This window comes from Colius striatus, chromosome 1, assembly GCF_028858725.1.
Source record: "Colius striatus isolate bColStr4 chromosome 1, bColStr4.1.hap1, whole genome shotgun sequence".
In the NCBI taxonomy this organism is placed as follows: Eukaryota; Metazoa; Chordata; class Aves; order Coliiformes; family Coliidae; genus Colius; species Colius striatus.
Window position 1 is genome coordinate 2316757 of NC_084759.1, and position 27723 is coordinate 2344479.

General features: G+C 45.0%; 1 protein-coding gene across 1 annotated transcript in view; it reads right to left on the reverse strand.

Annotated features, from left to right (window-relative positions):
• Nucleotides 1–27723, reverse strand: part of GUCY2F (guanylate cyclase 2F, retinal) — a 52258-nt gene that overhangs the window by 21973 nt on the left and 2562 nt on the right. Inside the window, exons 2-14 of the mRNA XM_062020335.1 lie at nt 26521–26822; nt 23244–23598; nt 19697–19781; nt 16361–16457; nt 15121–15255; nt 13414–13494; nt 11752–11928; nt 10712–10868; nt 8805–8954; nt 6259–6407; nt 4473–4636; nt 4000–4192; nt 3707–3881 (exon numbers count right to left, since the gene is read on the reverse strand). Of these exons, the coding sequence (XP_061876319.1) occupies nt 3707–3881; nt 4000–4192; nt 4473–4636; nt 6259–6407; nt 8805–8954; nt 10712–10868; nt 11752–11928; nt 13414–13494; nt 15121–15255; nt 16361–16457; nt 19697–19781; nt 23244–23598; nt 26521–26822 (2220 nt within the window). The remainder of the gene's footprint in view (nt 1–3706; nt 3882–3999; nt 4193–4472; nt 4637–6258; nt 6408–8804; nt 8955–10711; nt 10869–11751; nt 11929–13413; nt 13495–15120; nt 15256–16360; nt 16458–19696; nt 19782–23243; nt 23599–26520; nt 26823–27723) is intronic.

Genomic DNA, 27723 nt, shown 5'->3' on the forward strand with positions numbered 1-27723 from the left:
TTCATGACATAAAGTGTTGCAAATTAAAAGTATTTTTTGACAACAGCAATAATATTAATAACACCCTAATCTAGAGTGGTCAGTTACCTGTTTTAGGATAATGTAATTTTGCTGTGATTTTAACCTTCTTAGTTACAAGAAATGATTGTTCATATAGTTTTCAGGTATACCTCAAATACAATGAAACTATATCTGAAAGCTATGGGGAACTTTGCAAGAACTGTTCTTGCTGCCCTCAGAAAAGTTGTGCTGCAGAGTCAAAGTAACGGGATTTTAATATGATTTACAGAGGTTGCAAACTGAGAGGTAAAACACACTTCAACTCCTTCTCAAGGAGGCACTGCTTGCATAAGGACTTAAACAAAAAAAAAGAGAGGAAATATGGTTCACACCAAAATTGTTACAAGGACTTCAACATGTCTGGATCAAACACAGGACACAGGGACTGCTGGAGATCAGGAAAGCCTGATCTAATGGTGTTTTCCTACTGCCAATGTGCTGTGCAAACTTGGATGTCCAGAATCTCTTCTAATTTAATTCCCATCTTTGTCAGTATTCACTAAATCAGTTCAAGGAGAGGAGCTATATCCACTAGAGGAAGTTTTTTTCAGGGTCTAGTCTATAGGCATTTTTATAGCACAACAGTTAAAGGCACTGTTGATTTTACTGGGTTAAGAATCTAATGCTTACCTAACTGGTCCTTAATGTGTGCACACTAATGTAACATATAGGTAAAGAAGGGTCTTGTTGGAGACTTTAATTCATGCCTCAATGGAAGAGTTCCCTGAGAAAACACTACCTCACATAGCATCACCTCTTCATCTTGTGGTGATGACACGGCAGCAGCACTCAGAAATCTCAGTAAGGGGTCAGAGCTCCTTCTGTAATAGGTGCTGCAAGGACAGAACAAAAGTGGTTCTTGTCAAAAAATGAGGCCTCATTGAGGAGGGTTTGATTCCATTTTAAGAAGCACAAATATAGGCAGCTGAGCTCCTGCTGCAGTCAGTAGAGGCCACATCAAGATGGTCAGCTGAACTGTGAGAGCCTTTCCACTCCTGCACCTGAGCAGCTCTCCAGGATCCACGTATATGTCCATCAGATCTCCACCATCCATGAAATGAATGTAAGCTCCCTGTGACTCCTGGAAACACTTCCACCTGGGTGCCCAAATTCAGGTTTCCTACTTAGTGCAGTCATCCAACCACTTCTGCAAAGCTCACAACCTAGGATAGGTGAGATCTTTAAGGTAAGCTACTATCTTTCTAGGGTATTGCTTTTAAGCCTGTCCTCCTGTTGCAGAGAGTTATTAGTTCAAATCCAGCCCTACAGTGTCAGCATGCCTAAAGGATATAGTGAAAGCATCCAAGAGTTAATTCATTCTCTGTCTTTGCTGCCTGTGTGTGTTCCCTCTTTGTCTAGACAGCCTCAGCAAAGGGCTAACAAAAACTTCCAGTGATAGATCTCCCACAGTAACATGCTTCAGAGGAAACCATTGTGATGAGAATGTTATGGCCTAGTTGTTTAGTTATACAGGTTTACTGGTTTGTTTTTAAATGGTTCTTTGCCAGGGCTTGCAGGGTCACTGAATAAGCCATGCTGGCTCAGACTCTGCAGCAACCACCAGTAACCACAGAGGTTAACAAGCTCAATCAAAGCACAGGGCTGTCTGCCAGAGAGCCTGAGTGATAAAGAGATCCTCTTCAGCCCTTGTTGCAAGACTTGTCTTCTCACCACAACTGCTCGGCCCCAGCCCAGACATGGATGGTGTGGAAACAGTTGAGTCAGATGAGTTTTTATGGACACGCAGTCAAGAGAGGAGAGAGAAGACTCCAGAGTTCATTTAAAGCAGGAGATGAACTGCAGACCAAACACTGGTCTCATCCTCTTTGCCTGACCCATGCACTGTCAAAAGCAGACCATGGGCCAAAAGATGTTCCCAGAGGTGCAGCTCTCTGTTGGGGTTGGAGTGACTTAGGCAGCCCATGCTTTTTCAGAGAGGGCATCATGAACTCTTCTTGGCACCAGTTTCCAGAGAGCAGTTGGCCTGCAAAACTAGTGGTCACACCAATCCTTTCCAGGACAGTGAAAGTGTTAGCCAACCCCTCCTCTCTCCCAGGAGCTTCCTCAATGCTTTCATGATGCTGGTGATTCCCTCTTCATGCCTTTTTCCTCAAGAGAAACAATGTCTAGGGTTAATCAAACTGTGCTGTCAGCCTGGTGGCTCAGAGAGCTGGTTTGCTTTGGAGCATTCATTTCTCCCTGTTCCCATGACAGTATGACATTGCCAGATCTGTGCAAAACAAGTTCTTCTCTCTGCTTCTTTACAAAAAAGATACCAATTCCTCTCCCTCTTCCCCTCACACCCTACACCAGAGTTCCTAACAACTCCACTTTCCAGATACCCAGAGTTCATGAGAATAACTGCCCCTGCACACGTCATCTGGGATAGATTTTTACCTGAGTACATGGAAGAGGCATCACAGAACTGCTGTCAACAGGCAGCAGCAGATGTTGCACACCAAATTCCTCTCTTGCCATGTTGAAAATCTGCTGATGCTCCAGAGCTTCTTGCTCGGGGCAAGACAAGCTAAGGTCATAGTCTCAGCTAATTTCTGCCAGAGTATAAAACCCACAGTGCTCCTGCAATAATTCCTTAACACTTCAGACTTTTGTGAAGGGCTGGATAGGACCCTCAAACACCAAATAAAACAGTAGGGAGATGATTTTTCAGAGTTCTTTGGATATTCCGAGTGAAATGGTTCCAATTCTCTGCTCTTGTTTCCCAATGTGTGCAACAGGGACCAGGTTACTGACTTCTGCAAAACACTTGCATGACAAAGCTGCAAAAATGTGAGCATTACCCAAGAGGCAGAAGGATAAAAATCCCTGTAATACTGGGTGAGACTCCTGGACAGTCTTATTCATTGTTTGTTTTCACGTAGTGGGCAGCACCTGGTACTTTAGAGGAAGCTGCAAGAAGCCTGGGGGTGAACAACTGGGAAAAAATTATTATGGATGACTGGTATAAAATTCTGAAGGTTTATATCTCTTCTAAAAATATTGATTCTCTGATAACAGCAAATGTCTTTTCCTCCACTTAAAAACCTCAGTCATACTCTCCCATGAGTGCAGCCCTACCAGGGCTTTTTGCTTTGTTTTTGGAGTTTAATATAAAAAAAGGAACCATCTCTTTTCCTTTTAAACAAACCTCTTTTCTGTTACTTGAATGGATTATGATTCCTGCATTAGAGATACTTTCCTTTCTTTATAACATCACTTTTTCTTAGTAGCTGTATCACATATTCTTCCAGTTATGTCCTACCTGTACGAAATCTCCCCAGCCTTTTCATTCTTTCACTCTATATGCCTGTTTTTCTGTGCTTTTTCATTTCAGAACAGAGTTACAAAGACATCAGAGAAGGTCTCTGTAGCACCCTGGTGAAGATCCTGTGTCACCCTCATGACAACTAACGTGACTAATGTGTCTGATGTAGCTCCTGACTGCAATAGAATATATCATTTCTCCCCAAATGATATCGAGCTATTTTCCTCCTTGGGGTCTGTGTTTCCGTTTTAATGCCCTTGTAGCTATGGAAGGTTTTGAACCTTCTTTTAAGGCTGCTTGTTTTGGGGCAGGCAGGGAGAAAGCATTCAAAGCTGGAAACACAACTGTAAAGGAGTTCTTTGATGTTCAGCAGCTGCCTACCTGTGTGCAGCCCGATCCGTATCCTGAGGGGGATGTCTGGCATGTGCCTCATTTTGAAGGTTCCCACTGAGCTGAGGATGTCCAGGGACATGTTGGCTATCTCAGCTGCGTGCTTGTTTCCATTCCTCTTTGGGAGCCCTGAGGCAACCATGTAGGCATCACCAATTGTCTCCACCTAGCAAATATCATTACATTAAAAATCACCTTGAAGAACATGTAACAGAGATGTGGAATAGAACCACAAGAGGTTTTTGACCAAGACAGCTTGATCCCCAGGCCCAGCTGCTGCTCACCTTGTATACATCGTGGTTTCCAAGAACAGCATCAAACAGGGTGTAAAGGTCATTCAGAAGGTCCACTACCTCAATGGGTTCACTGAGGGCTGAAATGGTTGTGAAGCCCACGATGTCGCTGAAGTAGATGGTCACCTGGTCAAAATACTCTGGCTCCACAGTGCCACCAGTCTTGAGGGCTTCTGCCACTGATCTGAAACAACAACACAAGCAAAGATAACAGGGCACAAACCCTTTTGTAGTACATGCCCAAGTGCTGAGGCACTCTTGTCCTACTGTGCTTGAAAGATCTTCCCCTAAATAGAAGGTTCTACGTGGCTCTAGCAGGAATTGATTAAAGTTTCTCACTTTGTTTGGAAGGTGATTGCCAAAATTGGAGGTCAGCTCTGCAATCTTGCTCGCTTCTGGGGAATTCTTTTGTCCAGTATAGCTATGGTGGGATTTTAAAAACCATTTAAATATCCACTACTTACGGGGGGAGCATTTGTGACAGTAGCTTCTCTGTCTTCTGTTTTTCAATCTCTAGCTCTTCGGTCCTCTCCCTGATTAAATCTTCCAGGTTGCTGGAATACTGCTCAAGCATCCTGAGCATTGAGTCAATGATATTGGTCTTTTTCCCTTTGTTGATGGTTTTGAACTGGAAAATCAAACTGGAGAGTTAGTTCTCCATCTCATTACACCATTGTAGCATTCTGAGTTCGGAAAGGAACAAAAAGCAAACACTTATTATAAAGGGATGGTGCTAAAAACTGTCCCAAACAGTGGCAAGAGTTCAACAATAAAGATGCAAACCAGAGGGTGAACTGGCATCAACAACTATGGAAGCTACACAGAAGCATGTTGGACCTCTGTGAACATTCAGTGAGGATTAAGTGAAACACCCACCACCTTCCATGAGACATCAACACGGATGTGAGTTGTTATGGAGTCCCATCATGCTGCAAATTTGCACCCTCATTTATCCCATGACTGAACTTTAGGGTGACTTGCAGCCCTTTGCATGCAGAGATGCAGATTCCAGGGCATTAGTAAGACTTATAACCTGCTTATGGTCTTAAATTCATCTTTGCACACTGGCCTGTATGTGTGTACTGCCACCTCCCATCCCCAGCTCCTCACTGAGTTAGGTTTTCTCCTCTTGACCTAAAACTGAGCCTCTGGACCATTTGGACAATCTTTGGCTTCAGAAGCTGCCTTAAACTCAATGATGCAGTCACATGAGTGTCAAATTATTCAGTTTCATAGAAGTGAAAGGTAAAAATAATGGGTATTGGTTTACCTACTTTGACCTTATAAGAACATAGGAGTAGTACTGCTGAATCAGACAAGAGGTTTGTTTTGCCTAAATCTGTCCATGAGACTGGCCAGTAGAAGCCTTCTGGGAAAGCTGTTCAAATACATATCAGATATGGTTGTATTTTCCTGGGATATGCTCCCAGCTTCCACCAATCTGCAGTTCAGAGACCTCCTATGCCAGACATTGTATATTTGTGGCTAACAGCTCTTGCTGAACTTTCCTGTTAAATTTATCATCTTCTAAACACTTTGGAAGGTCATAAACCATATAGATCTGACAGTGCTATCATAATGTACAGATCTTTGATCTCCATGATACCATCCATGCAGGCATACTGCAAATGTGAAGACACACAGAAAAGAATCATGTTGGTTGGAAAAGACCTCTAAGATCGAGTCCAACCCCTCCCCTCACACTGCCAAGCCCACCACTAACCCATGTCCCTCAGCATCTCATTTATGTGTCTCCAGGGATGGGGACTCCCCCACCTCCCTGGGCAGCCTGGGAAAGGGGCTAACAACCTTCTGAGGAAAAAAGTTCCTCCTCATCCCCGATCTAAACCTCCTGTGGGACAACTTGAAGCCATTTCCTCTTGTTTTATCACTTGTTACTTGGGAGAAGAGACTGACTCCCACCTCACTACAATCTCCTTTCAGAGAGTTGGAAAGAGTCATCATGTCTCACCTCAGCCTCCTTTTCTCCAGGCTGAATGAGCCCATGTCTTTATGCACCAAGCCCATGTCCAGCCTGCTTCACACCCCATGTGCTGGTACCATGGCAGCCCAAGTTCAGGACAAGGTATAAACCAGACCCCACAAACCATAAAACAACCAAATAGCAAAAGCAAGATTAGAGCTCCAGGACTACTTCAATCATTATTTAAGGGCTCACTCAAAGAAAAAAGCCCACACTTTCCTGCCACCTGAAAACAAAGGATTGCACCTGCTGCTTTATTCACTGACCTTATGAAATACCTCCTCAAAGGTTGGACGTCGTTCTGGGGCTTCACCCCAGCATTGCTTCATTACCTGGATGCACTGCAGGGGAGCCAACTCAGGGGCTACGTTTGGGCGGCACAGGGGAGGGGGCTTCTTCACTTTCTTTATAATTTCTGTGACAAAGAGAAGAGTGGGAGGCATGTTGTGAGACAGAGGGTCTTTGTGGGGGTAAAGGACATGGACCTTGATTGCTCCTTCAGTTATCACTGTTATTCTTCATCACCCAGTGGCTGTGTCAAATGAAACTGGGGGTTTTTGCTTTCCTCTGCCAGGAGTCTCTTGGAGGATTTGACAAACAAGAGATTGATCTGCCTTCTTGTCCCTGGAGAATCAGGTTATGAGCAATAAAGTGTCTGAATGGGAGAAGGTTGTGTGACAGATGGATGTGTGAGCCTGCAGGCTTGGATTTAATGAAATTGCCTTAGACTATCTCCATTAGGATCTGCAGACCTCTAGGAGAGCAGGGGGTTATGGCTGAGCCCAGACAGGAAGGACAGCAGCCTCTGATGCTTCATTGTTAACTGGGAACCAGTACGTGGGAGGTTGATGGGAACTGAGACAGTGGGAAGTATTTTAAGGGGAGAATTTGGGTTCAAAATAATGTCTGTGAGGTGACTCCCTATCCAGAAGTGAAACAAGACTAATAAGGAACTGGGCTTGGGCTTTCAGACCACCACCTACAGCAAAGGAGTGGAGCTGCAGGTTTTGTTTAACACTAAAGCATGGACAGGGGAATGTGATGTTTGAACCAAACCATCCACTCTGACTTCTATTTAGGTATTTCTTAGTAATAATATTCTGGAGGAAATGTGGTTTTTGTAAGGCAGAACTGTATCTTCTGCTTAAACAAAGATCCCAAAGTGATTGCATTTGAAGATTTCATTTTCTGTAGTTCAGAGCAGTCAAATGGAGTGAAAACCACTCTCTTTCTGGCAGGAGCCCTGCATTTCCACAGCTGTTACTGTGAGTACCCAAAAGCTTTTCAGCATTGACAGTTTAAAGCTCTTTGGCTCATCCCACCAGTCTCCACCAAATAAACTAAAAGCACCTGGCCCAAATATTTCCAGGGGCAGCCAAGGGGAAATGCTTTCCCCAGACAGTTTTAAATTCATTCCATGAGTGAAAGCTCCTCGAGGATTAGGACACAGTGAGTAGAAATTAATCATTTTAGCGGGTCAGGAAACTGGAGTGCACTACATGCAACATTTTCTAGATGAGGGGAACACCTGCTAATTAAATTATAAGCTACATCACAGATCCAGCTCTGAATTATAGAGTAGGTTACATCGTTGTCATCATCATCATCATTGTCATTGCGTTGTTGCAGCTGCTTGGGGAGCAGAAAGGTTGAGGCCCCATTATTCCAGGTGCTGAACAGATACTGACTGGCCATACCCCACTTGGTGACTGTCCAGCTACAAATCTGTTGAGAATGGACTTTTATTAAAATCAGCTCTTTTTTGACTGTTCTCTCCCCATCCCTGTTCAAATGCTTGTGATTTGACCCTGACTGCAGTGTGTTTGCTCTAATTATGCATGTTGGAGCTAACCAGAGTTGCACCATGAGTAGTTAATCATAGAATCATAGTATCACAGAATTGTAGGGTTGGAAGGGACCTTTAGAGATCATCTAGTCCAACCCCCCTGCTAAAGCAGGTCCCATAAGAACATGTTCAGGGGAGTCCTGAAGACCTCCAGGGAAGGAGCCTCCACACCCTCCCTGGGCAGCCTGGGCCAGGGCTCCCTCACCTCACACTGAAAGAGTTTTTCCTTATGTTTAAATGGAAATTTTGTGTTCCAGCTTCATCCCATCACCCCTCGTCCTGTTGCTACATACCATAGAACAAAGTGCTGCCCCAACCTCCTGACACCCACCATTTAGATATTTGTAACTATTAATGAGATCCCCCCTCAGTCTCCTCTTCCTATGGAGCTCATCTGTTTGCTGTTTCAGATACAAGTCACTTCATACATGCCTGTGGTGTCATGGGGTATCACTTTGACCTCTGCTGAAGAGAGAACCTCTTAATTGGGGAAGTAATTATGGAAAAATAGGCAGATGGACAAAGCAGGATGCTTCCAAGGGATCCAGTTCAAAAACAGCCCACAAGACATAACAAAAAAGGGCTGACGAGTGGGAAGTGAAGGAGTTTTCAGGCGATGGGCAATTCTGCCATCAGGTTTCACTCCACACCATGATGAACAGTTAAAGGAACTGAAGGTGCTACAGAGGCCTGACTTCTGGCCAGCTCTGAAGCATCTGAGGGGTACCCAGAGCCCCAGCTTTATTGCTAACAGTGGTGAATCACATTCCCCAGCTGAGATCAAAACGACACATTTTGATATTTATTTTGGATGGGTTTTTTTGAAAGCAGCTTCTTGTGACTGGGAAAGGTCATGAGATTGGGACATTATTTTCATACTGAAATTTTACCTCAGGGGCTTGGCCAGATGTTTTTTTCCAAGCACTTTTGTTAAAGCCTTAAAAATGCACCAAAATACTGGCCTACCTTCAGCTGAGAGCTCTGACATGCAGTATGGTGGACCACGAACAACCACTTCTTGTAGGATGATTGCAAAGCTGTAAATGTCCCCTTTGAATGTGCCTTTCCTGCACATATCTGGGTCTCTCAGCAACTCAGGAGCTGTCCAGAGTAATTCTAAAATAAATCAAGAGCATCGTGTTTCTTACATGTGAGCTCAGACAAAGGAACCCCTCAGTCATTTAAGGAAGTGTTGGAGCATGCTTCTTTATTCACTGGATCAAGTCTTTTGTTTCTTGTGTGAAGAATTAAATCAAACTTCCATCCTGACCAAAAAAAAAAAGAGATTTCCAAATGTCTCTCCGTTTTTTAGAAACATTTTGCTGTGCCAACACTTTGCATGCTAAAACACCAGCCTGGAACATCTACATAAGAAATGTTCCCACTGTTGCTAAAATCTTTAACAGCTTTTTTTCAATTGAAAATACCACTCAGAAAAAATGTTGGCACTGAAGCCCAGGTTTCTTGCTATTTGCTATCCTTGTTGCTTTCTTTACAAAGCAGCAGTTAATTAAAAATATTTTCTAGTTGTCTTTAGATGAAAGTAGTTTCTGTAAAAGCAGATTGTGGCAGTTTGAAATAGAATCAGTCTGTATAATCCAGTAGTTTGAGTGGGGAAAGAAATAGTCATTAAACATTACCCAGCCCTATCAAAAGACAAATCAATTCAAATGGGGATATTGTAACTCTGGTTATGGAGTGTTAGGAGTAGTGGGAATAAGGAACATTTCAGCTACTGCAATATACATAACTTTTGTAAGGAGGGAGAAGATCATAGAATCAGAGAATCATCGAATAGGAGGGGTTGGAAGGGACCTTTAGAGATCATCTAGTCCAACTCCCCTGTAGAAGCAGGTTCACCTAGATCAGGTCGCAGAGGAACATGTTTTTGAAGACCTCCAAGGAAGGAGCCTCCACACCCTCCCTGGGCAGCCTGTTCCACTGCTCCCTCACCTCACAGTGAAATAGTTTTTTCTTTCTGGTAACTGCCCTATCTGGGACACTGGAAATATGTAGGAAACAAATCTTGTGGCAGAGGGATCAAAACTCTGAAGCCAGGCTTCAGAAAATAAACTGGGATACTAGGGGAACTCCAAGGCAATGGACAGGAAAAAGAAACCTATCAGTGTCCAAACCTAGTCCCGTGAGATGCTGTCCCTGATCAGTGGGAATGCCATGTGGTAGTCTTTGGTCATTGGCATGTTGAGGACCTATTTAAAAGAAACCTGTATCATCTTGTGTTTCAGATGGCTTAGTTCTACAAAGTACATCTCTTTGCATTTGAGTTAACACAATATTTCAAATATGGGGTTGGGGCTATGGATGTGAAGCCAATTCCACCAATCACAGAAGTTCTGGGGCATTTAAATCCTTCTCCAACTACGACATGATGAAGTTCCATCATTGCAGGACAAGGGGTGATGGGATGAAGCTGGAACACAAAAAGTTCCATTTAAACATAAGAAAAAACTGTTTTACGGTGAGGATGAGGGAGCCCTGGCCCAGGCTGCCCAGGGAGGGTGTGGAGGCTCCTTCCTTGGAGCTCTTCAAGACCCACCTGGACACATTCCTGTGTGACCTGATCTAGGTGGGAGCTGCTTCGGCAGTGGGGTTGGGCTGGATGATCTCTAAAGGTCCCTTCCAGTCCCTACCATTCTATGATTCTGTGATTCTATGACGTTCTGCTACTCACTTCACCTTCAAGAAGTCTGAAAAAACCCTTTGCTTATCCTTTCTTGTAACAAGGCACCATTTATGGGTAACTAGATGTCATGAAATTGTGCACATAAATCTTTATGTGGTCACTGGCCTGCACTTGCATTAGAACAAGAGTCTGTTAAATCAATGGACAAATATCTCCTTATGGCACCTACCTTCTGGGGGTAGTTGAATGTAGGGGCATTTCTGTGCTTCTAAGAGCTCATTATAACCATAATCAGTGATCTTCAGCACAAACCGGCCGTCCACAACACAGTTACGAGACTTGAGACGTCCGTGGGCAAAATCTCTGTGGTGTAAATACCTAATTCCCTATGAAACACAGACAAGATTGAGGCTCTTCCTTAAGAATTATGTTATCCATCAGCATTCAGAGACACCAAGCCAAATTGTCCCCTTGGATAGCATTGACTGTTTCACATGCAGCCCTGACCAATCCAAGCAATTATGAGAACAGTTTAGAAATGGATTAAGGTTAAGAATTCTGTTAGCTACATTGTAAAGTGATACTGGAAAGAACAGTCAGATGTCTCCCTCTGTAGCCTTAGGTCTTATTGCACTCAGAAGTTGTGCTTTTAGACATGGTTAAGAAGGTGGGCACAAGTGGTACCCAATGATTAGACCAAAGGAAGCCATTAAGAGCTGGATGCCCTTACTCATGTCTCTCAAGGAGGATCAGAAGGTGTATTATGAGCTATAAGAATGGTTCTGGGAGTCTACCATCTGTAGGTCACTTGTCCCAGGTTGGTAGTTCACTATGAAAACACATGGGGACATGATTGGAAGTGTATGAACACTCTTCTAAAGTGACCATCCACGTAGCCATTCTGACAGGTATTGGCTACAGTTTCGTTCTATACTGGATGCATTTCTGATTTATGACAGAAATGGCTAAAAAAGCCTTTGAATTGATGGCTAAATTCATTGTTCTAGGTGATCAGTTCTAGGCTAATTTGTAGTTTTAACCTCTAATCCTGCTGAGTGGATACAGTCCAATTACCCTAAATAGTACTTATCTCAGGTGGTAATAAAACAAGAGTAAGAGGTCTCTGTTAAAGACCCCATATACCAATATAATTACATTCACACTGGTTTTCCTCCCATTCCTCAAACCATCCCACAGTAATGGATGACACAGTGGTGTCAATATAAATGTCACATGCAGGTCATGCCTCAGCAGGAGCAGTGGATTTACTTTAATTAGATCCATCATGAGAGAGGACTTGAACATCCAATCCAGTTTCATTTCTTCGTTTCTCAGCAAGTCCTCCAGGCTTCCTCGGGAGCAGTACTCTGTCACTATGGCAAAGATGCCACCGTCAGAGAAAAACCCCAGGAACAGGTTCACATTTTCATGACGCAGATCCTTCATCTGAAACAAGACAGGGGATCACAGCAAGACCAAGTCAGCCAGACATCTGCTCAGTAGCTTCTTTATATCACGAGATGTCCTCATCATTCTTGTACTCTCAGTCTCTCACACGAGGATGGGGAAGAAAACTACTTCTTTGCTGCTTATTTCCAGCTATCCTACATTCTTATTAAGCTTTGCTTTTCTTAGTCTATCCATTAAGGCAAAGAAAGCAAGATAGCAAAAGCCAGCTGAACATGAATTTGTTTTACTTTAGACAAAATTAATTGGATCTTACACTAAAACAGAACAACTTCTGTGGGCTAAATTGATGTCAGCATGTGGAGTATTCCAGCAGCTCTGTTCCGATCTGGAAAGCAATACCATGCCTGAAGGATTCAAAGTCATCCATCAATGATGCCTTTGGAGACATAACCTGGCAAATTTGTTATGTGTAAAAATGCCACTCCTATGCTGGCAAGTAGCTGCCAACAATTATTGGCCTTGAATATGGTAAATAAATTTGTTTCCTTGTCGTTTAGTAGTAATCAGAAAATTAAAGACTAGAAGCAAACTTCCAACAGGCATCTTAGCTGGAGACACAAAGCAAATCCCAGAGAAATGCTCAGCTATGTCTGTGCCATGTTGTCAGTAAATAACTTATCAAAACAGCTGTGAGTGCATCACCCTCTCCTGACACTGGCAGGGATGATTTCCTCCAAACCATTTTGTCTTTGCAAACAAGGTCACTTAGAGGACTCATTGTACATTCAGAGTGGCACTGGCTTTGAAGTGTCAGGTTTAGGATGTCCCCAGCTCAAGAGGGACAGGGAACTGCTGGAGAGGCCAGTGCAAGGCCATCAAGATGATCAGGGGACTGGAGCATCTTCCTTCTGAGGAAAGGCTGCTGGAACTGGGGTTGTTTAGTCTGGAGAAGAGGAGACTGAGGGGAGATCTCATTAATAGTTACAAGTGTATAAATGGTGGATGTCAGGAGGTTGGGGCATCTCTTTTTTTTATTGTATCCAGTGACAGGACAAGGGGTATTGGGATGAAGCTGGAACACAAAGAGCACCATTTGAACATAAGGAAAAACTCTCTCACTGTGAGGTGAGGGAGCCCTGGCCCAGGCTGCTCAGGGAGGGTGTGGAGGCTCCTTGCTTGGAGGTCTCCAAAACCTGTCTGGACACATTCCTGTGTGACCTGATCTAGGTGAACCTGCTTCTGCAGGGGGGTTGGACTGGATGATCTCTGAAGGCCCTTTCCAACCCCTGACATTCTGTGATTCTATGATTTTGCAAGCTGCTGACTCTGACACACAGGTCATTGGTAAGATGCCACCGTGCATGGTCCATTGCACTAGATTCCACTGAGCAAGACTCATTAACAGCCATGGTGAGTGATTCAATGGCTAAACAGGAAAGAAGTAGACTAAAAACACTCTGCAGTCACAAAAGTCTCCCAGACAACCTTCCCTCCATGTGCCCCACCGTTCCCTGTTCCTACCTTCCTCAAGACGTTGGTGGAGCTTTGCCGCAGGTTGTGAACTGCTCCCATCTCAATTTTTTTCAGCCAGACCCAGTCTCCCTGTCCACAATACAACTGAGTGAATGACAGAGCACATCTCTGAACAACAGCTAACATGAGATCTATGTCTGAATTCCAGGCCCTTCACTTTGAAAGTCGTTGGGATTTTCAATATTTGTGGCAATAGATTCTTTCTTACTGCACCTGAATAAGAACATCCACAGCAAACTCTCATTAAATGGGGTAAGGTGTAAGACCTTCACCTGGATCAGAACTTTATACCTCGACTGTCTATTAGTATTTCACAAGCAATAATAAATTGATTTAAAAGGAAATTGACTCTGTCCAGAGATTTTCTCTAGAATTAATGATCCATTTTATTTTGCTCCTTTGTAGGAATGAAAAAAAAATAGTCTTGTCTTTTGTTAAAAAGCTGTGTGTTTACAAAAGAACTGATGGATGGGATGAGATTTCTTGGCCATTGTTTCTGCTTAAACTCCATACAATCCTATTGGCACAAAGGAGAATGTGATAGTCTTTATTGTGTATTTGGAGTCTGTCTTGTAAGAAAAGATCTTCTTACAAATGTCAACACCATCAGGCTGGAGCAATGGGCCCTGGGCAATGGGATGAGGCTGAACAAGGGCAAGGGCCAAATCCTGCCCCTGGGCCACCCCAAGGCCAGGCAGCTCCAGGCTGGGGCAGAGGGGCTGGGAAGCTGCTGCAGGGAAAGGGCCTGGGGGGGTTGGTGGCAGGGGCTGAACAGGAGGCAGCAGCGTGCCCAGGGGGGCAAGAAGGCCAAGGGCAGCCTGGCTGGGCTCAGCAGTGAGGTGGCAGCAGCCCCAGGGCAGTGCCCGGCCCCTGTGCTGGGCCCTGGGGAGGCCGCAGCTCCAGGGCTGTGTCAGTGCTGGGCCCCTCACTCACTGCCACAGGGACACTGAGGGGCTGCAGCGTGGCCAGAGATTGGAAACAAAGCTGGGGAAGGATCTAGAGAAGAAGTTTTATGAGAAGCAGCTGAGAGAACTGGGGTTGTTTATCCTGGAGAAAAAAAGGCTGAAGGAAGACGTGAGCACTCTCTACAGCTCCCTGACAGGTCATTGTAGCGAAGTGTAGACTGGTCTCTTCTCTCAAGTAACAAGGAAAAAGAGAAAATGACCTCAAGTTGCCCTAGGGGAGGTTGAGATTAGAGCTGGGGAAGAACTTTTCCCCTGAGAGCATTGTCAGCCCCTGTGCCAGGCTGCCCAGGGAGGTAGGGGAGTCCCCAGTCCTGCAGATATTGCAAAGCCATGGAACTGAGGTGCTGAGGGCCATGGGTTAGGGATGGGCTTGGCAGGGTGAGGTGAGGGGTTGGACTTGATCTTTTCCAACCAAATGATTCTGTGAAAGGCTGTCTTGTAAGAAGGATTCTTCATGCTGCCGTCAGGTGGTTACACATCTAACAGAGATCAAACCTGGCAATGATACATATGGATGTGGAACACCACCACCCCACAGGACCCCATGAGCTCAGGTGAGAGTTAGGGTACAGTTACCCTAAACACTGGTAAATCCAAGCTTGAGTGTAACTTATTTTCACCCCTATGGTCTGTCAGCAGGATTCCAATCCTGGGACCTACACTACTGCAGACCAAGACTTTCCTCACAGTGAACAGAAGCAGTGAGAAGCTGCATGAGGCTGTAACCTACCTCATACAGAGCCACGTTGGAGGTTTCGTGGGTGGCAGCTGCACTCTTCAAGGAAAAGGAGCGGGTTGTGGATTTCAGGCTTCTGCCGTCGGCTGCTACACTGTTTGCATCAGTCAGACTGTCCAAGGTCAGCCTCTGGAAGGCAAGGAAAGCAGGTAAGACAGTTACCACCTTTGGGTGGAATCCTCCAATTTAGCTCTGCCTCAGACCATACATTTCACCCATGCTAACAACGTCCTAAACCCACCAAACCTCTCTCACCTCTCTGAGTGCCTCTAAAAGGTTCACAAGGTTCACCCTGTTTAATACCTTGAAGCACTGTAGGTGATGGAAGTGCTGTGTCTCAGTGGAGAAGCCACATCTCTGAACAAGGCACAGGGAAGTGAGGTGTATGAAGAAGAATTGGGCAGCACGTGGAGGGAGGGTCTGCTCCCCGTCTGCTCTGCCTTGGTGAGGCCTCATCTGGAGTGTTGTGTCCAGTTCTGGGGTCCTCAGCTCAAGAGTAATAAAGATCATGTAGAGAGAGTTCCATGGAGGGCTACCATGATGCTGAAGTGACTGGAACATCTCTCTGGTGAGGAAAGGCCTCTCTGGAGGTTTCCAAACCCACCTGGACACATTCCTGTGACCCCTGATTGAGGGGAACCTGCTTTAGCAGGGGTTTGGGCTGAATGAGCTCTGCAGGGCCCTGCCCACCCCCAGCATTCTGTGACTCTTTGAAGTGTCTCCTCTGACATAACAAGAAGTCTGTATCTGTGCCAGTGGCCTAGGCAAAGGGATTACTCCACAGCAGTCTATATTGTGGGTACAGTCCTGAGCATGGCTGTGCCCTGTGCCAAATAACTCTCCCCCAGGAGATCCTCAGCTCTGGGCAGGAGCCAGCACGGGCCAGGAATGGTTCTCAATAGGTAATTTGGATACAAACACTTTGATTTACAGGGTAAAATGTTTTAGTGATATGGACATGAACTATGCTTTGCCATCCAACCTCAAGAACAAAGAAACCCTGGCTGTTAGAATAAACACAACCAAGGGTACTATTTTACATCATCACAACAGCTCTGATGCTACACTTGGGCTCAAAACTATTCAGCATATGGGAAATTTTCTGATATGCAGAGGAAAATGCAGCATGGAGTACTAAATGACCTTCTCAGATTCTGATGGGTATAAAAATACCCTACAGCAAACCTGTCTTTGAGAGTCCTACCAAATTACTTTCATGAGTGGAAGGACTTACCTTTTTCTGTAGCTCTGGGTTGATGAAGATGAGGTCATCCAAGGTCAGTATTATCTTGTTAGGTCCCCTGAGTAGCTGGCTGTTCAAGATGTTATGCCTGGGAGATTTGGAGAGCCACAGCTATTTTTAGGCAGGTAACCAGTTTATACCACCTCTGAGTCCCCCACATTTGGCTTCCCTGTGGTATCAGGAAAGTTGTAGCATGTGTTGTGGCAGCAGGGGTGGACATGGGTGAAAGCAGGAGACAAACCATGATGTCCTGACTTGGATAGAAACCCCAAGTCAAACAGCAAGGGTTATCCAATTGACAGATAAGAAAAGCTATCACCAAGAGGCATCCTGAGCCAGTCTGGTTACAAATATAAATTGGATGTGTAAGTAATGCATACTTTGTTTTGCTTGGGTTTATTTTTCTTATCCTTATTCTGCATTAGGAAGGAATGATAGACCAGCCAATCTGGCAGGTGAGCAAACAGCTCTCAGGCACACCAGCCTTTCATAGCCACTGAAACTGAACCACAGGTTGTTAATAAAGCTGCCTGGACACAAGTCACCGTGAAAATGTGCTGGCCAAACTTCTATATTGCAGCACGGTGCAGCCTGAAGCACACAGTGAGATACCTCCTTGTAATGACCATGAGTTCATCCAGAGGGAAAAGCCACAGGGGATGAGCAGTTTGGGGTGTGTGGTGTAAAGCAATGCAGCATGGTGGTCTTGGAAGTAGCATTGCAGAACCAGTGCTGTTGCTCTTGACCAGGAATAACGAGATCAAGAAGACTCTGTTGATTCAGATCTACTTCTTCCAGGACCTGAGCCAGATAGAATATCTATCAAGAACTATGTAACACAGGACCAATGTGCTTCTGGCATCTCCACGGGATGCTGCTGTCCATTTTCTAAGGGATAACTCTCAGTACTACCAGATTTTGCCAGAGGCAAGAGAGAAAATTCAGTATAGTTGTCAGACCAGCAAAGATACTGTCTGTTGCTTGACTGCATCTTGCTATTTGCCCAGCTTCTCTTGAATTTGAAAGGCAGAAGAGATCACAACAAAAATGCACCACCAAGGACTACATGTTCATGGGGTGGTTCAGCTGTCAATATGATACTCTCCAGAGTTTCACTGTTAGTGTTTCATCTGAGAAACATCTTCCAATAATACCCATCACATGGCTGTTTTGGGAAGGGAAGGGAAGGGAAGGGAAGGGAAGGGAAGGGAAGGGAAGGGAAGGTTCCCTGTTACCCTCAATGTCACTTTGTTGTTGTTGTTTAAGAAACTTTGTTTACATCATAGCAGATGTCTGATTTGCACACACCTAAGATGAGGTGGGCAATAGAATGACTCTTCTAACTGTACTGAAGAAATAATCCATTTCACAGAATATCCACACATCACCATAATTCACTTTTCCCACTGCATCTGGGCATTTTAGAAGAGCACAGACAGCTTTTTGGAGTTGAGAGAGCCTTGGACACACAACCACAGGCATCATCTGGGATGATTTTTAGTAATCTTTTTGTAACCACTTTGTTTCAAGCCACTCAACTCAACTTAGAATCATAGAATGGTAGGGGTTGGAAGGGACCTTTAGAGATCATCTCATCCAACTCCCCTGCAGAAGCAAAAACTTCCTGCAAAAAATATCAGCATTTATGAACCTTTCACCTGTCCACCTGAAAACCTTGCTTAGTCAGTCACATCCTCTCCCCTAAATATGGAGGAAAGGACCCCTTTGCTGAAAGCACAGCACAGAGAGTGGAGTGAGACATCATTAAGGTTGTGCACTAGAACTCTGGCAGAGCTAAGATGTTTGAACTCAGATCATTCTGTGGTTTAAATTTAGCTCTAGACATGCCCTTACCTAGAATAAATCACTGTCTGAGTCATGGTAGACTTTTTTTCTCTTGCAGATGGCCAGTCACTCTGAGCCTTCCCAAGCACCGCCTGATACTTGTGGAACATCTTACAAGTAGAGTAGGCAGAAAGACTGTCTTTTATTTATGGAATCATAGAGGCTGGTGGCCAAGGAATAGAGCAGGGCTTTAAAGTGCAGGTGGATGGAGTCAACCTCCTCAGTGCCTGCAACTATAAGGTATCAGAAGCAGCTGTGTGTTATAAGCAGGGGAATGGTTTGGAGTGTTACTTTCTGGGTGGCCTTTTATCATTTGGATTTGGTGGGATGATTCAAGAGTGGAGAGAAAACATGTTTTGGGATGATTTCAGAGGCAGAGTTGGATGGGACAGTCCAGAAACCTTGTTCTGCTGAACTCATCACTGCTGAGTAAATATGCTTCTAATTTCAGTCACACCATGTAGACACCAAGAATGAGAGACAGATTATTCCTGGGGACAGTTTGGAGCAAACTGCTTTAGACTGTGGCCACAGTGTTCTTGCCAAAGAACAACCATTTCCATTGCCCACCCAGTCCATGCACAACAGTCCACTTTGGATATAGAGTTGGGATGCATGTGTCACCTATGCAGTCATTGGAAACTGTCACTACCCCAGCAGATTACTTAATTTGCTGCAAAGAACCCACACTCAGACTTATAAAAATACAATGTGAATGAGCAGGGAGCTGCACTCCAGTTCAAAACAAAGAGTGAATCAGATTGGTAATCAAAAGGTACCCTAATTAATTGCTCCTGACCCTCTCCATAGATTTCTCTCTCTCTCTTTCTCTTTAGGATGTGGAGAAAGTAAAAAGGTGCTTCATAGGAAATATGTTTATATTAGGAATAGAAGTCTAAGAAAGAATGAGCTAGATGAAGAAAAAAGACATTTAACATGGCAGCCCACTCAGTCCCCACCTTGAGGTTCTCAAAGCAGATTCCTGCCATTGGTTTGTACTACACACTTGGTACTTCCAAAGGGATAATCACCTTTCTAATGCTTCAGAGGCATCACCTGTCTCCAAGGAAGGAGTCTCCTTCCTTGGAGGTCTTCAAGACCTGCCTGGACACATTCCTGTGCAACCTGATCTAGGTGGACCTGCTTCTGCAGGGAGGTTGAACTGGATGATCTCTAAAGGTCCCTTCCAACCCCTACCACTCTATGATTCTATGATTCTACCTAACCCTTCCAGCAACAGGCTGCAAATGTTCTTCAAAACTTGGGCTGGATAAGAGTAAAATGGCTGCTCCTGAGACAGCAGAACCAATGCTCACAGTGTTCAAGCCACTATCACTTGGTAAAGGGAAGAGATATGTGGCTGGAGAGCAAAGGACACACTCAAACCTGCTGTGTGTCCATGTGGTCTAAACCTGGATAAAGTGCAAGTCACTCACAGGAGCTAAAAGTGGCACCAAATCAAATGTACACTGCAATTCTCACCTGATGAGAGAAGCCAGGCCCACAGCAGAAAACAGCAGGGCAAATATCAGCATTACTCCCAGAATTATGACCATAGGCTCAATCCCTGTGCAAAGAGGGGAAACAAATCAGTGGATTAAAAAATCCTTTGGATTTAGACAATAATATTAAAACTGTCAACCACAGATCCTTAGACTACCAAGGCAAACATTCAGCCAGGAGAATGCTAGAAGACATTTTTAATGCAATGTGTATTTGTGAGTACACAACTACTTACTGACTTTATTCACATGACACTGCAACTACTTTAATTATTTATTCCCATGCCCTTTTAATCTATACCAGGCCTAGAGCCCTGAATAGGTGGAAAGATACCTTTTCTTCAAGTAAGGAAAGACTGGACTCACAGGAAAGTACTAAGAGAGAGAGCATCTGCAAAGTTCCTAACTTATGAACATTTGATCCTCTTCTCTCCAGGAACTGAAACACTGACTTATCTTGATCATATGGTATCAAACTGATGGCCAGGGTGAGTCACCAGCCCATCTAGGACTTTTATATCTAGGATTTCTATATGCTGAAAAGATCAAAAGAAGAAGGGAGAGAGTGTACCCTCAGCAAGTTCACTGATGGCACCAAACTGGGAGAACTGGTTGATTCCCCAGAGGCTGAGCTGCCATTCAGCGGGATCTCGACTGGCTGGAGAGTTGGGCACAGAGGAACCTCATGAAGTTCAACAAGGACAAGGGCAGAATCCTGCAGCTGGGAAGGAACAACCCCAGGCACTAGTACAGGCTGGGGGTCAAACTGCTTAAGAGCAGCTCTGCAGAGAGAGACCAGGGAGTGCTGATTGATAATAAGCTAAATATGAGCCAGCAATGTGCCCTCGTAGACAAGAAGCCAATGGCAGCCTGGGGGCAGCAAGAAGAGTGTGGGCAGCAGGTCGAGGGAGGTTCTTCTCCCCCTCTGCCACATCTGGTGAGGTCTCATCTGGAGTCCTGTGTCCAGTTCTGGGCTTCTCAACTCAAGAAGGACAGAGAACTGCTGGAGAGAGGCCAGTGCAGGGCCACCAAGATGATCAGGGGCCTGGAAAATCTTTCATATAAGGAAAGGCTGTGGGACCTGGGGCTGTTTAGTCTAGAAAAGAGGAGATTGAGGGGGAATATATATTTACAAATATCTAAATGGTGGGTGTCAGGAGGCTGGGGCATCCCTTTTTTCTATTGTATCTAGCAACAAGACAAGGGGTAATAGGATGAAGCTGGAACACAAAAAGTTCCATTTATGAAAAAACTATTTCACTGTGAGGAAGATGGAGCAGTGGAACAGGCTGCCCAGGGAGGGTGTGGAGTCTCCTTCCTTCACATCCACCTAACCAACAGGTAAGAAATCTTGGAGCCTGAAACACGTGAGAGACCACCAATCTGGAGACCAGCTCCTGCAGAGAACAAAGGTTTTGAGAGCTGGCTATAAGTGAATTAGAGGTTTGGACCATATAGCAGAGGATACGTTTGTATGTGTGCATGAACTGGGATTGTGAGATTTGGTAGCAAGCTTGGAGTTTGATTAAGTGGTGCATAAGAACGGGATGAGGCCATTTGTGCTGTGTCTCAGCAATGGTGGTTGTGGGTTGTGGTGTCAGTAAACACAATGTTCTCTGTATATTGTTCTGTCAGTGATTGTCTGTGTCTGCTGTGTGTAGTGTGTCTGTACTGGTAGCACCTGCTCATCCCATTCCTGATGGATCTGGAGTCAGATCAGCAGCCTGGCAGCTTCACAGCCAACCGTCCTCCAAACCTAACCCCCTACAAAAGCCAGGCACAGACCTGGCTTTAATTCTAGTCATAAAAGTCAGCCTGTGAAATGTCAGTAATACTGCTTCACTGACAAATGCCTAGACCTTTATGCTTTTGCAAGGGTGTGAACATAAAATCTAACCTCTGAAAATCAGTGGGATTTTTCCATAGACTGCAATGGGATGTTGAATAGCTACGTCATTCCTAGTGACAGTGCAAAATTAGACACATGACAGCATTATATTTGTCTCTTCTATAGCTTGTCAGATGCTCTAAGATCAGTATATCTCCAGTGTCCATGGAGTGACACTGATTTAAAATAGCTATGGCTGGGCCAAGGGGAATATTTTTCTCAGTTGTTCAATGAAATATTCTGTAGATACTGTTAATTTTGTCTGTTTAAGTCATACCCTGGAGCAGTAAGAGTAACTACTTAGTATTACAAGTCAATATTTCAAGTGTAGGCTAAGTATTCTGCCCTGAGATTTTGGCTTTAAAACTGCACCACAGTTGTCTGAAACTAAAAACAATAAGTAAAACCAGTGCCCAATCTTGCAAACCCAGGAAGCACCACAGATATCTCTGCCCCTAAGTCTTCAGTTCCCCTCCTCCACTGCTGCCTTCTGTAACTCAAACTATTTTAAGTAATGATTGTCATCTTTTCTTGATGAGATGAGCTCTGATGATCCATAAAGCCACAGAGCTGAGTAAAGAAGATGGGGTTAGCCAGGAGAGATGGTGAGAGTATCTGGTGTTGTGCAGCTCCCTAAGGCTGCCTGCAACGTAAAACCTCTTAGTGCTCTGACCATGGAAAGACAGAGACACAGGGCTGGGTGGAGCCTCTAACATACATTGAATGCTATCAAAACAGGCAGGTGTTGACTGTTAGACCTGGAAAAATCTTTAGAGTACGCAAAAGTAGTAACCACCTTATTCATAGAATCATAGTCACTGCCAAGCCCATCGCTAACCCCTGGCCCTCAGCACCTCAGCTCCATGGCTTTGGGATCCCTCCAGAGCTGGGGCCTCCCCCAGCTCCCTGGGCAGCCTGGCACAGGGGCTGACACCCCTCTCAGGGAAAAAGTTCTTCCTCAGCTCCAATCTAAACCTGCTCTGGCACAACGTCAGGCCATTTGCTCTTGTCCTGTCAGTTGTGAGTTGGGAACAGAGACCAACACACACACCCCCGCCAGCCACAGCCTCCTGTTAGGGAGTTGCCAAGAACGAGAAGGTCTCAACTCAGCCTCCTCCAGGCTCAACACCCCCATTCCCTCAGCCCCTCCCCAGCCCCTTGTGCTCCAGCCCCTTCCCCAGCTCTGTGCCCGGCTCTGGCCACGCTGCAGCCCCTCAGTGTCCCTGTGGCAGTGAGTGAGGGGCCCAGCACTGACACAGCCCTGGAGCTGCGGCCTCCCCAGGGCCCAGCACAGGGGCCGGGCACTGCCCTGGGGCTGCTGCCACCCCACTGCTGAGCCCAGCCAGGCTGCCCTTGGCCTTCTTGCCCCCCTGGGTACGCTGCTGCCTCCTGTTCAGCTGGCTATCAATTAATATCCACAGATCCTTTTCTTGTGGATCAACACTGGGATGTCTTCACAGGACTCCCATTACAAGCAGCATGATAATTGGTCATCGTTATGTTAATTTCTTGGGTTTACATTTTTCTCTTTAGGGAGTTCAATTTCAAAGAGAAATCACCCAGACTGACAGAAAAGATGTTAAAAAAATAAGAAACATGAATGCTATGTTTATTGTTCCTGGTTTTTTGTCTTTCTTACCTCCAGTGCAGAGAACGTCTGGATCAAACCAACAGCTGGAGTCTGGCTTGGGTGGACCAGCCCCAGGGAAGTGGATGGCTCGGCCTAGGGACTTCACCGAGTTTGAAGACATGTCCAGCAAGTGAGTTGGGAAGAGTTGGTTCCCACGACCATCTGTGTCCAGTATCACATAGTTGCTCAGCCCCTTCCCACAGTGGTCTGTCTCTATCTGGTGACTAAATCCAGTGAAACTCAAGTTTTTTGTGTGCTCAGCTATGTTAGCTCCTGAAACTCTGGCTCCTTTCCTCTGAGCACTGTCTATAGCCATTGCCATGAAGTAAACAGCATCATAGATTGTTCCAAAGAGTGGAGAAACCTAAAAATATAGGAGAAATTGAAGTCAGGTTTCATAGCCACTAATCTCTGGTTTCATAGAATCATAGAATGGTAGGGTTGGAAGGGACCTTCAGAGATCATCCAGTCCAACCTCCCTGCAGAAGCAGGTTCAGCTAGAACAGGTCACACAGGAACGTGTCCAGGTGGGTCTTGAAGAGCTTCAAGGAAGGAGACTCCACAACCCCTCTGGGCAGCCTGGGCCAGGGCTCCCTCACTGAAACACTGAAACAGTTTTTTCTATGTTTAAGTGGAACTTTTTGTGTTCCAGCTTCATCCCATCACCCCTTGTCCTGTTACTAGCTACTATAGAAAAGAGGGATGTCCCAACCTCCTGACACCCACTAGTGAGATATTTATAAATATTAATAAGATCCCCCCTCAGTCTCCTCTTCTCCAGATTAAACAGCCCCAGTTCCTGCAGTCTTTTCTCGTATGAAAGATGTTCTATCTTGATGGCCCTACTCTGGACTCTCTCCATCAGTTCCCTGTCCCTCTTGATCTGAGGAGCCCAGAACTGGACACAGGACTCCAGATGAGGCCTCACCAGGGCAGAGTAGAGGGGGAAAAGAACCTCCCTCGACCTGCTGGCCACACTCTTCTTGATGCATCCCAGGATACCACTGGTTTGAGTCTAATGGCAAAATGTCCCACCAGCTAAGCTATGAATTTGAGAACTGACATATCTGAGCCTTAAGGCTCACAGAGTAATAAGTCTGGAGAGTTTCAGGTCAACCCAAAATACGTGTGACTTTGAAGATCTGTTTTTTTTCTTACTGTTTCTTCCCAAAATGCAATTTCAGAATATTTTTAAAACCATGGACAACTGCTTTATCATGGGAAGAGCCAAGACTCTGAGCCTGGTATTCAGCTGGCATTTTATCACAACTTACCTCAAAGCGCTGCACTAAAACACCTTCCACAAATAAAAGATCAAAGTTAGAGGCTTCCCTCTCTACCTAGGTAGGAATAGTGTCATGCCCAAGGGTTGGTCCCCTCTGTCAGAACATTGTTCATTCCTAAGGTGTAAAAATCACAAAGCACAGCCACAGCAAACTCATTCTCTGGGGTAACAGTGTCATTTCTCCTTACATTGCTGCCTTACACATCAAACTTGATTTAGGAACCTACAACTTCCCTCTCCACTAAAAACACACATGGTGACTTTTGCAATCACATGGTCATTCAGAGTTAGAAAGGGAAGAGAGATTATTGCCATACTCTCATGATAAAATGAAGAGTGCCTTTGAGAGCCATAGACTTTGACATCTGTACTGAGATTCATTGATCAGATGTAGATACCTACAATGAGAAACTCCATACTCAATGCAGTTAACCTGGCTTCTCATTATACTGAAGGGAAGAAATTAATGCTTTCAGGGATGATTTATCTACTCCTGAGCTAGGCATACATGCAGGTTTGATAAATCATGCCTTAAAACTGCTTGTAATTTTTTTTGAAAGACCATAATGAGATTTGAAGGTTAGCTCAGCTGAATATTGTATCTCTTCACCACTATGACAGATTCCCCAGTTCTTTTTGTAACATCTACAAAGTGGCCACTGATCTGTTTTTTTTAATACACTACTGGTGCCATTAGATAATTGTGCTGACAAAGAATACCTTTGATTCTAGTGCTAAGACAAGTGAGGCAGCAATAATCCTAAGCATTTCTCTCTAGAAGCATTCAGTATTTCCTTTCTCCCCAAATTCTCAGGCATGTGCACATCTTATTTTGATGCTTTACAAACTCCATGGATTTCATTCACCTTAGAAAGTATCTCTTCAGCTTGGGCCTACTGTAGTTAGCACAGATCAAACCAGATCTGAGACCTCAGAGATAGAAGGTAGTGATCAAAAGAGCTGAGACATGTTGAAAGCCTGTGGCTAGTGGGGTTCCACAGGGATCGATTTTGGGGCCAGTCTGATTCAATATCTTCATCAACCACCTGGATGAGGGGACAGAGTGATCCCAGCAAGTTCCCTGATGGCACCAAACTGGGAGGACTGGCTGATTCCCCAGAGCCTGAGCTGCCAGTGAGTGAGCTGTGGGCAGGCTGAGAGTTGGGCACAGAGGAACCTGCTGAGATTCAACAAGAGCAAGAGCAGAGTCCTGCATCTGAGGAGGAACAACCCCCTGCACCAGCACAGGCTGGGGATTGACCTGCTGGAGAGCAGCTCTGCAGAGAGACATCTGGGAGTGCTGGTGGGCAGCAAATTAAATGTGAAGCAGCAACATGCCCTCATGGCCAAGAAGGTCAATGGCATCCTGGGATGCATCAAGAAGGTTGATGGCAATTCTCCTCCCCGTCTACTCTGCCACATCTGGTGAGGCCCCATCTGGAGTCCTGTGTCCAGTTCTGGGCTCCTCAGCTCAAGAGGGTCAGGGAACTGGTGGAGAGAGGCCAGTGCAGGCCTCCCAAGGTGATCAGGAGATGGAACGTCTTCCTTATGAGGAAAGGCTGCAGGAACTGGGGCTGTTTAGTCTGGAGAAGAGGAGACTAAAGAGGGACCTCATTAATACAAGTATTTAAAAGGTCCACGTCAGGAGGATGTGGCAACACTTTTTGCTGTAGTGTCCAGTGACAGGGATAATGGACAAAAAAATGGGGTTTGGACTAGGTGACCTTTAGAAGTCACAACCCCTATCATTCTGTGATTCTGTGATAAACCCTTTCTCTTCAATTCCCAGCATGGTCTCACAGATGAACCAACTGAGTTAGACATGGATGTCTTCAGACACCCAGGAGAAAAATTGTTTCCAACTGAGTGCAGACCACATCCAACTCACACCATATTTCTCAAACTAGTCTGGGTTGAATCTCCCCTGTAGATTGTAACTATTGCTTGACCCATGTCTCCCATTGCCAGGTCCCTGAAGAGGCCAAGAGAAGGAACATTTACCTGTGTGGCTTCCAAATTCCTGCTTATTTCACCACTTTCCTTGGCTTCCCTGAATGCATCATAGAAAGTCCTTTCTCCAGACTCCAGTGTGACAGTCAGCACAGCATCATACGCTTCCTGCAGCTTGCTGTCGTTATCAAAGACATGGAATGAGTTGTTCTGGTAAGGAAGACTGTACAGTAAAGTGTCATATGGAACAAAGACGTATCTTCCATCTGCTAGTCCCATTTCCAGAGCTTTTGTGAGTAAGGTGGCCTGTTCCTTCCCTCCAACGAGCACAGAATGCATGCACAGGAGTATAACTGAAACACAAGAATGGCAGACAGTAGGGTTAATCCATCTGGGGTTTTCAACACAAAAGAACTTGCTCCCCCAATAAAAGAACTGACTGAAACACTGTGGCAAGTCAGGCTCTAATGGTCTCCCACCAATGTTATGTGCCGAGGAAGTTGGGAGCTCCACTGATTTTCTTCAGCCTCTAGGAAGTCTGCAATATCTAGCAAAGGAGGCTGTGAGCATTACCCATTCCTGGAGCCATGCAGAAGGAGAAGTGGAGAGAAACTTTGACAAAAATGATGATTACTCACAGTCATTGTTGCCATTCACAGAGAAACATGAGCTTTAAGTGCCCTGAGCTGACAGAACCCACACAGATATTAGCAGTGCCCAACCTCCACCTATTCACCTGGTCACCTTATATATAGATTTTAGGTTGGGCACTGTGTTGTGTTTCAATATCTGGTCCCAGAGTCTGTGTCTTTGCCTGCAAAATGCCATTGCCTGCAATATCTGTTGGAGAGATCTGAAATACACTGTATTGCTTTAACAGGCTTTCCAGACTGCTTACTGGCCCTTCATGAAAGGAAACACTCTTTGTCTTTCATCCAAGACAGCACTTCACAGCTCAGTGAGAGGAGCAAAGTCTGGAAATGATGGGAAGGAAAGTTGCAAAGGAGACCTGCCTCCTTCTAAATCAGAAGGGAGCTGGATCTCTAGAGTAGCTGTGTTTTCTTCTTAGGAGAAAAAGTCTCCTTGACAAGGAAGAAACTGAACAAAAGCCTTTTCAGGTTGTTGGATTACAGGAAAGAACTGGGTACTTCTAGGTACTGATTCATTTGGTACTAAACAGAGACTACCTTGACTTCAGTAAGGCTTTTGACACTGTCTCCCACAACATCCTCATCAGAAAGCTCAGGCAGTGTG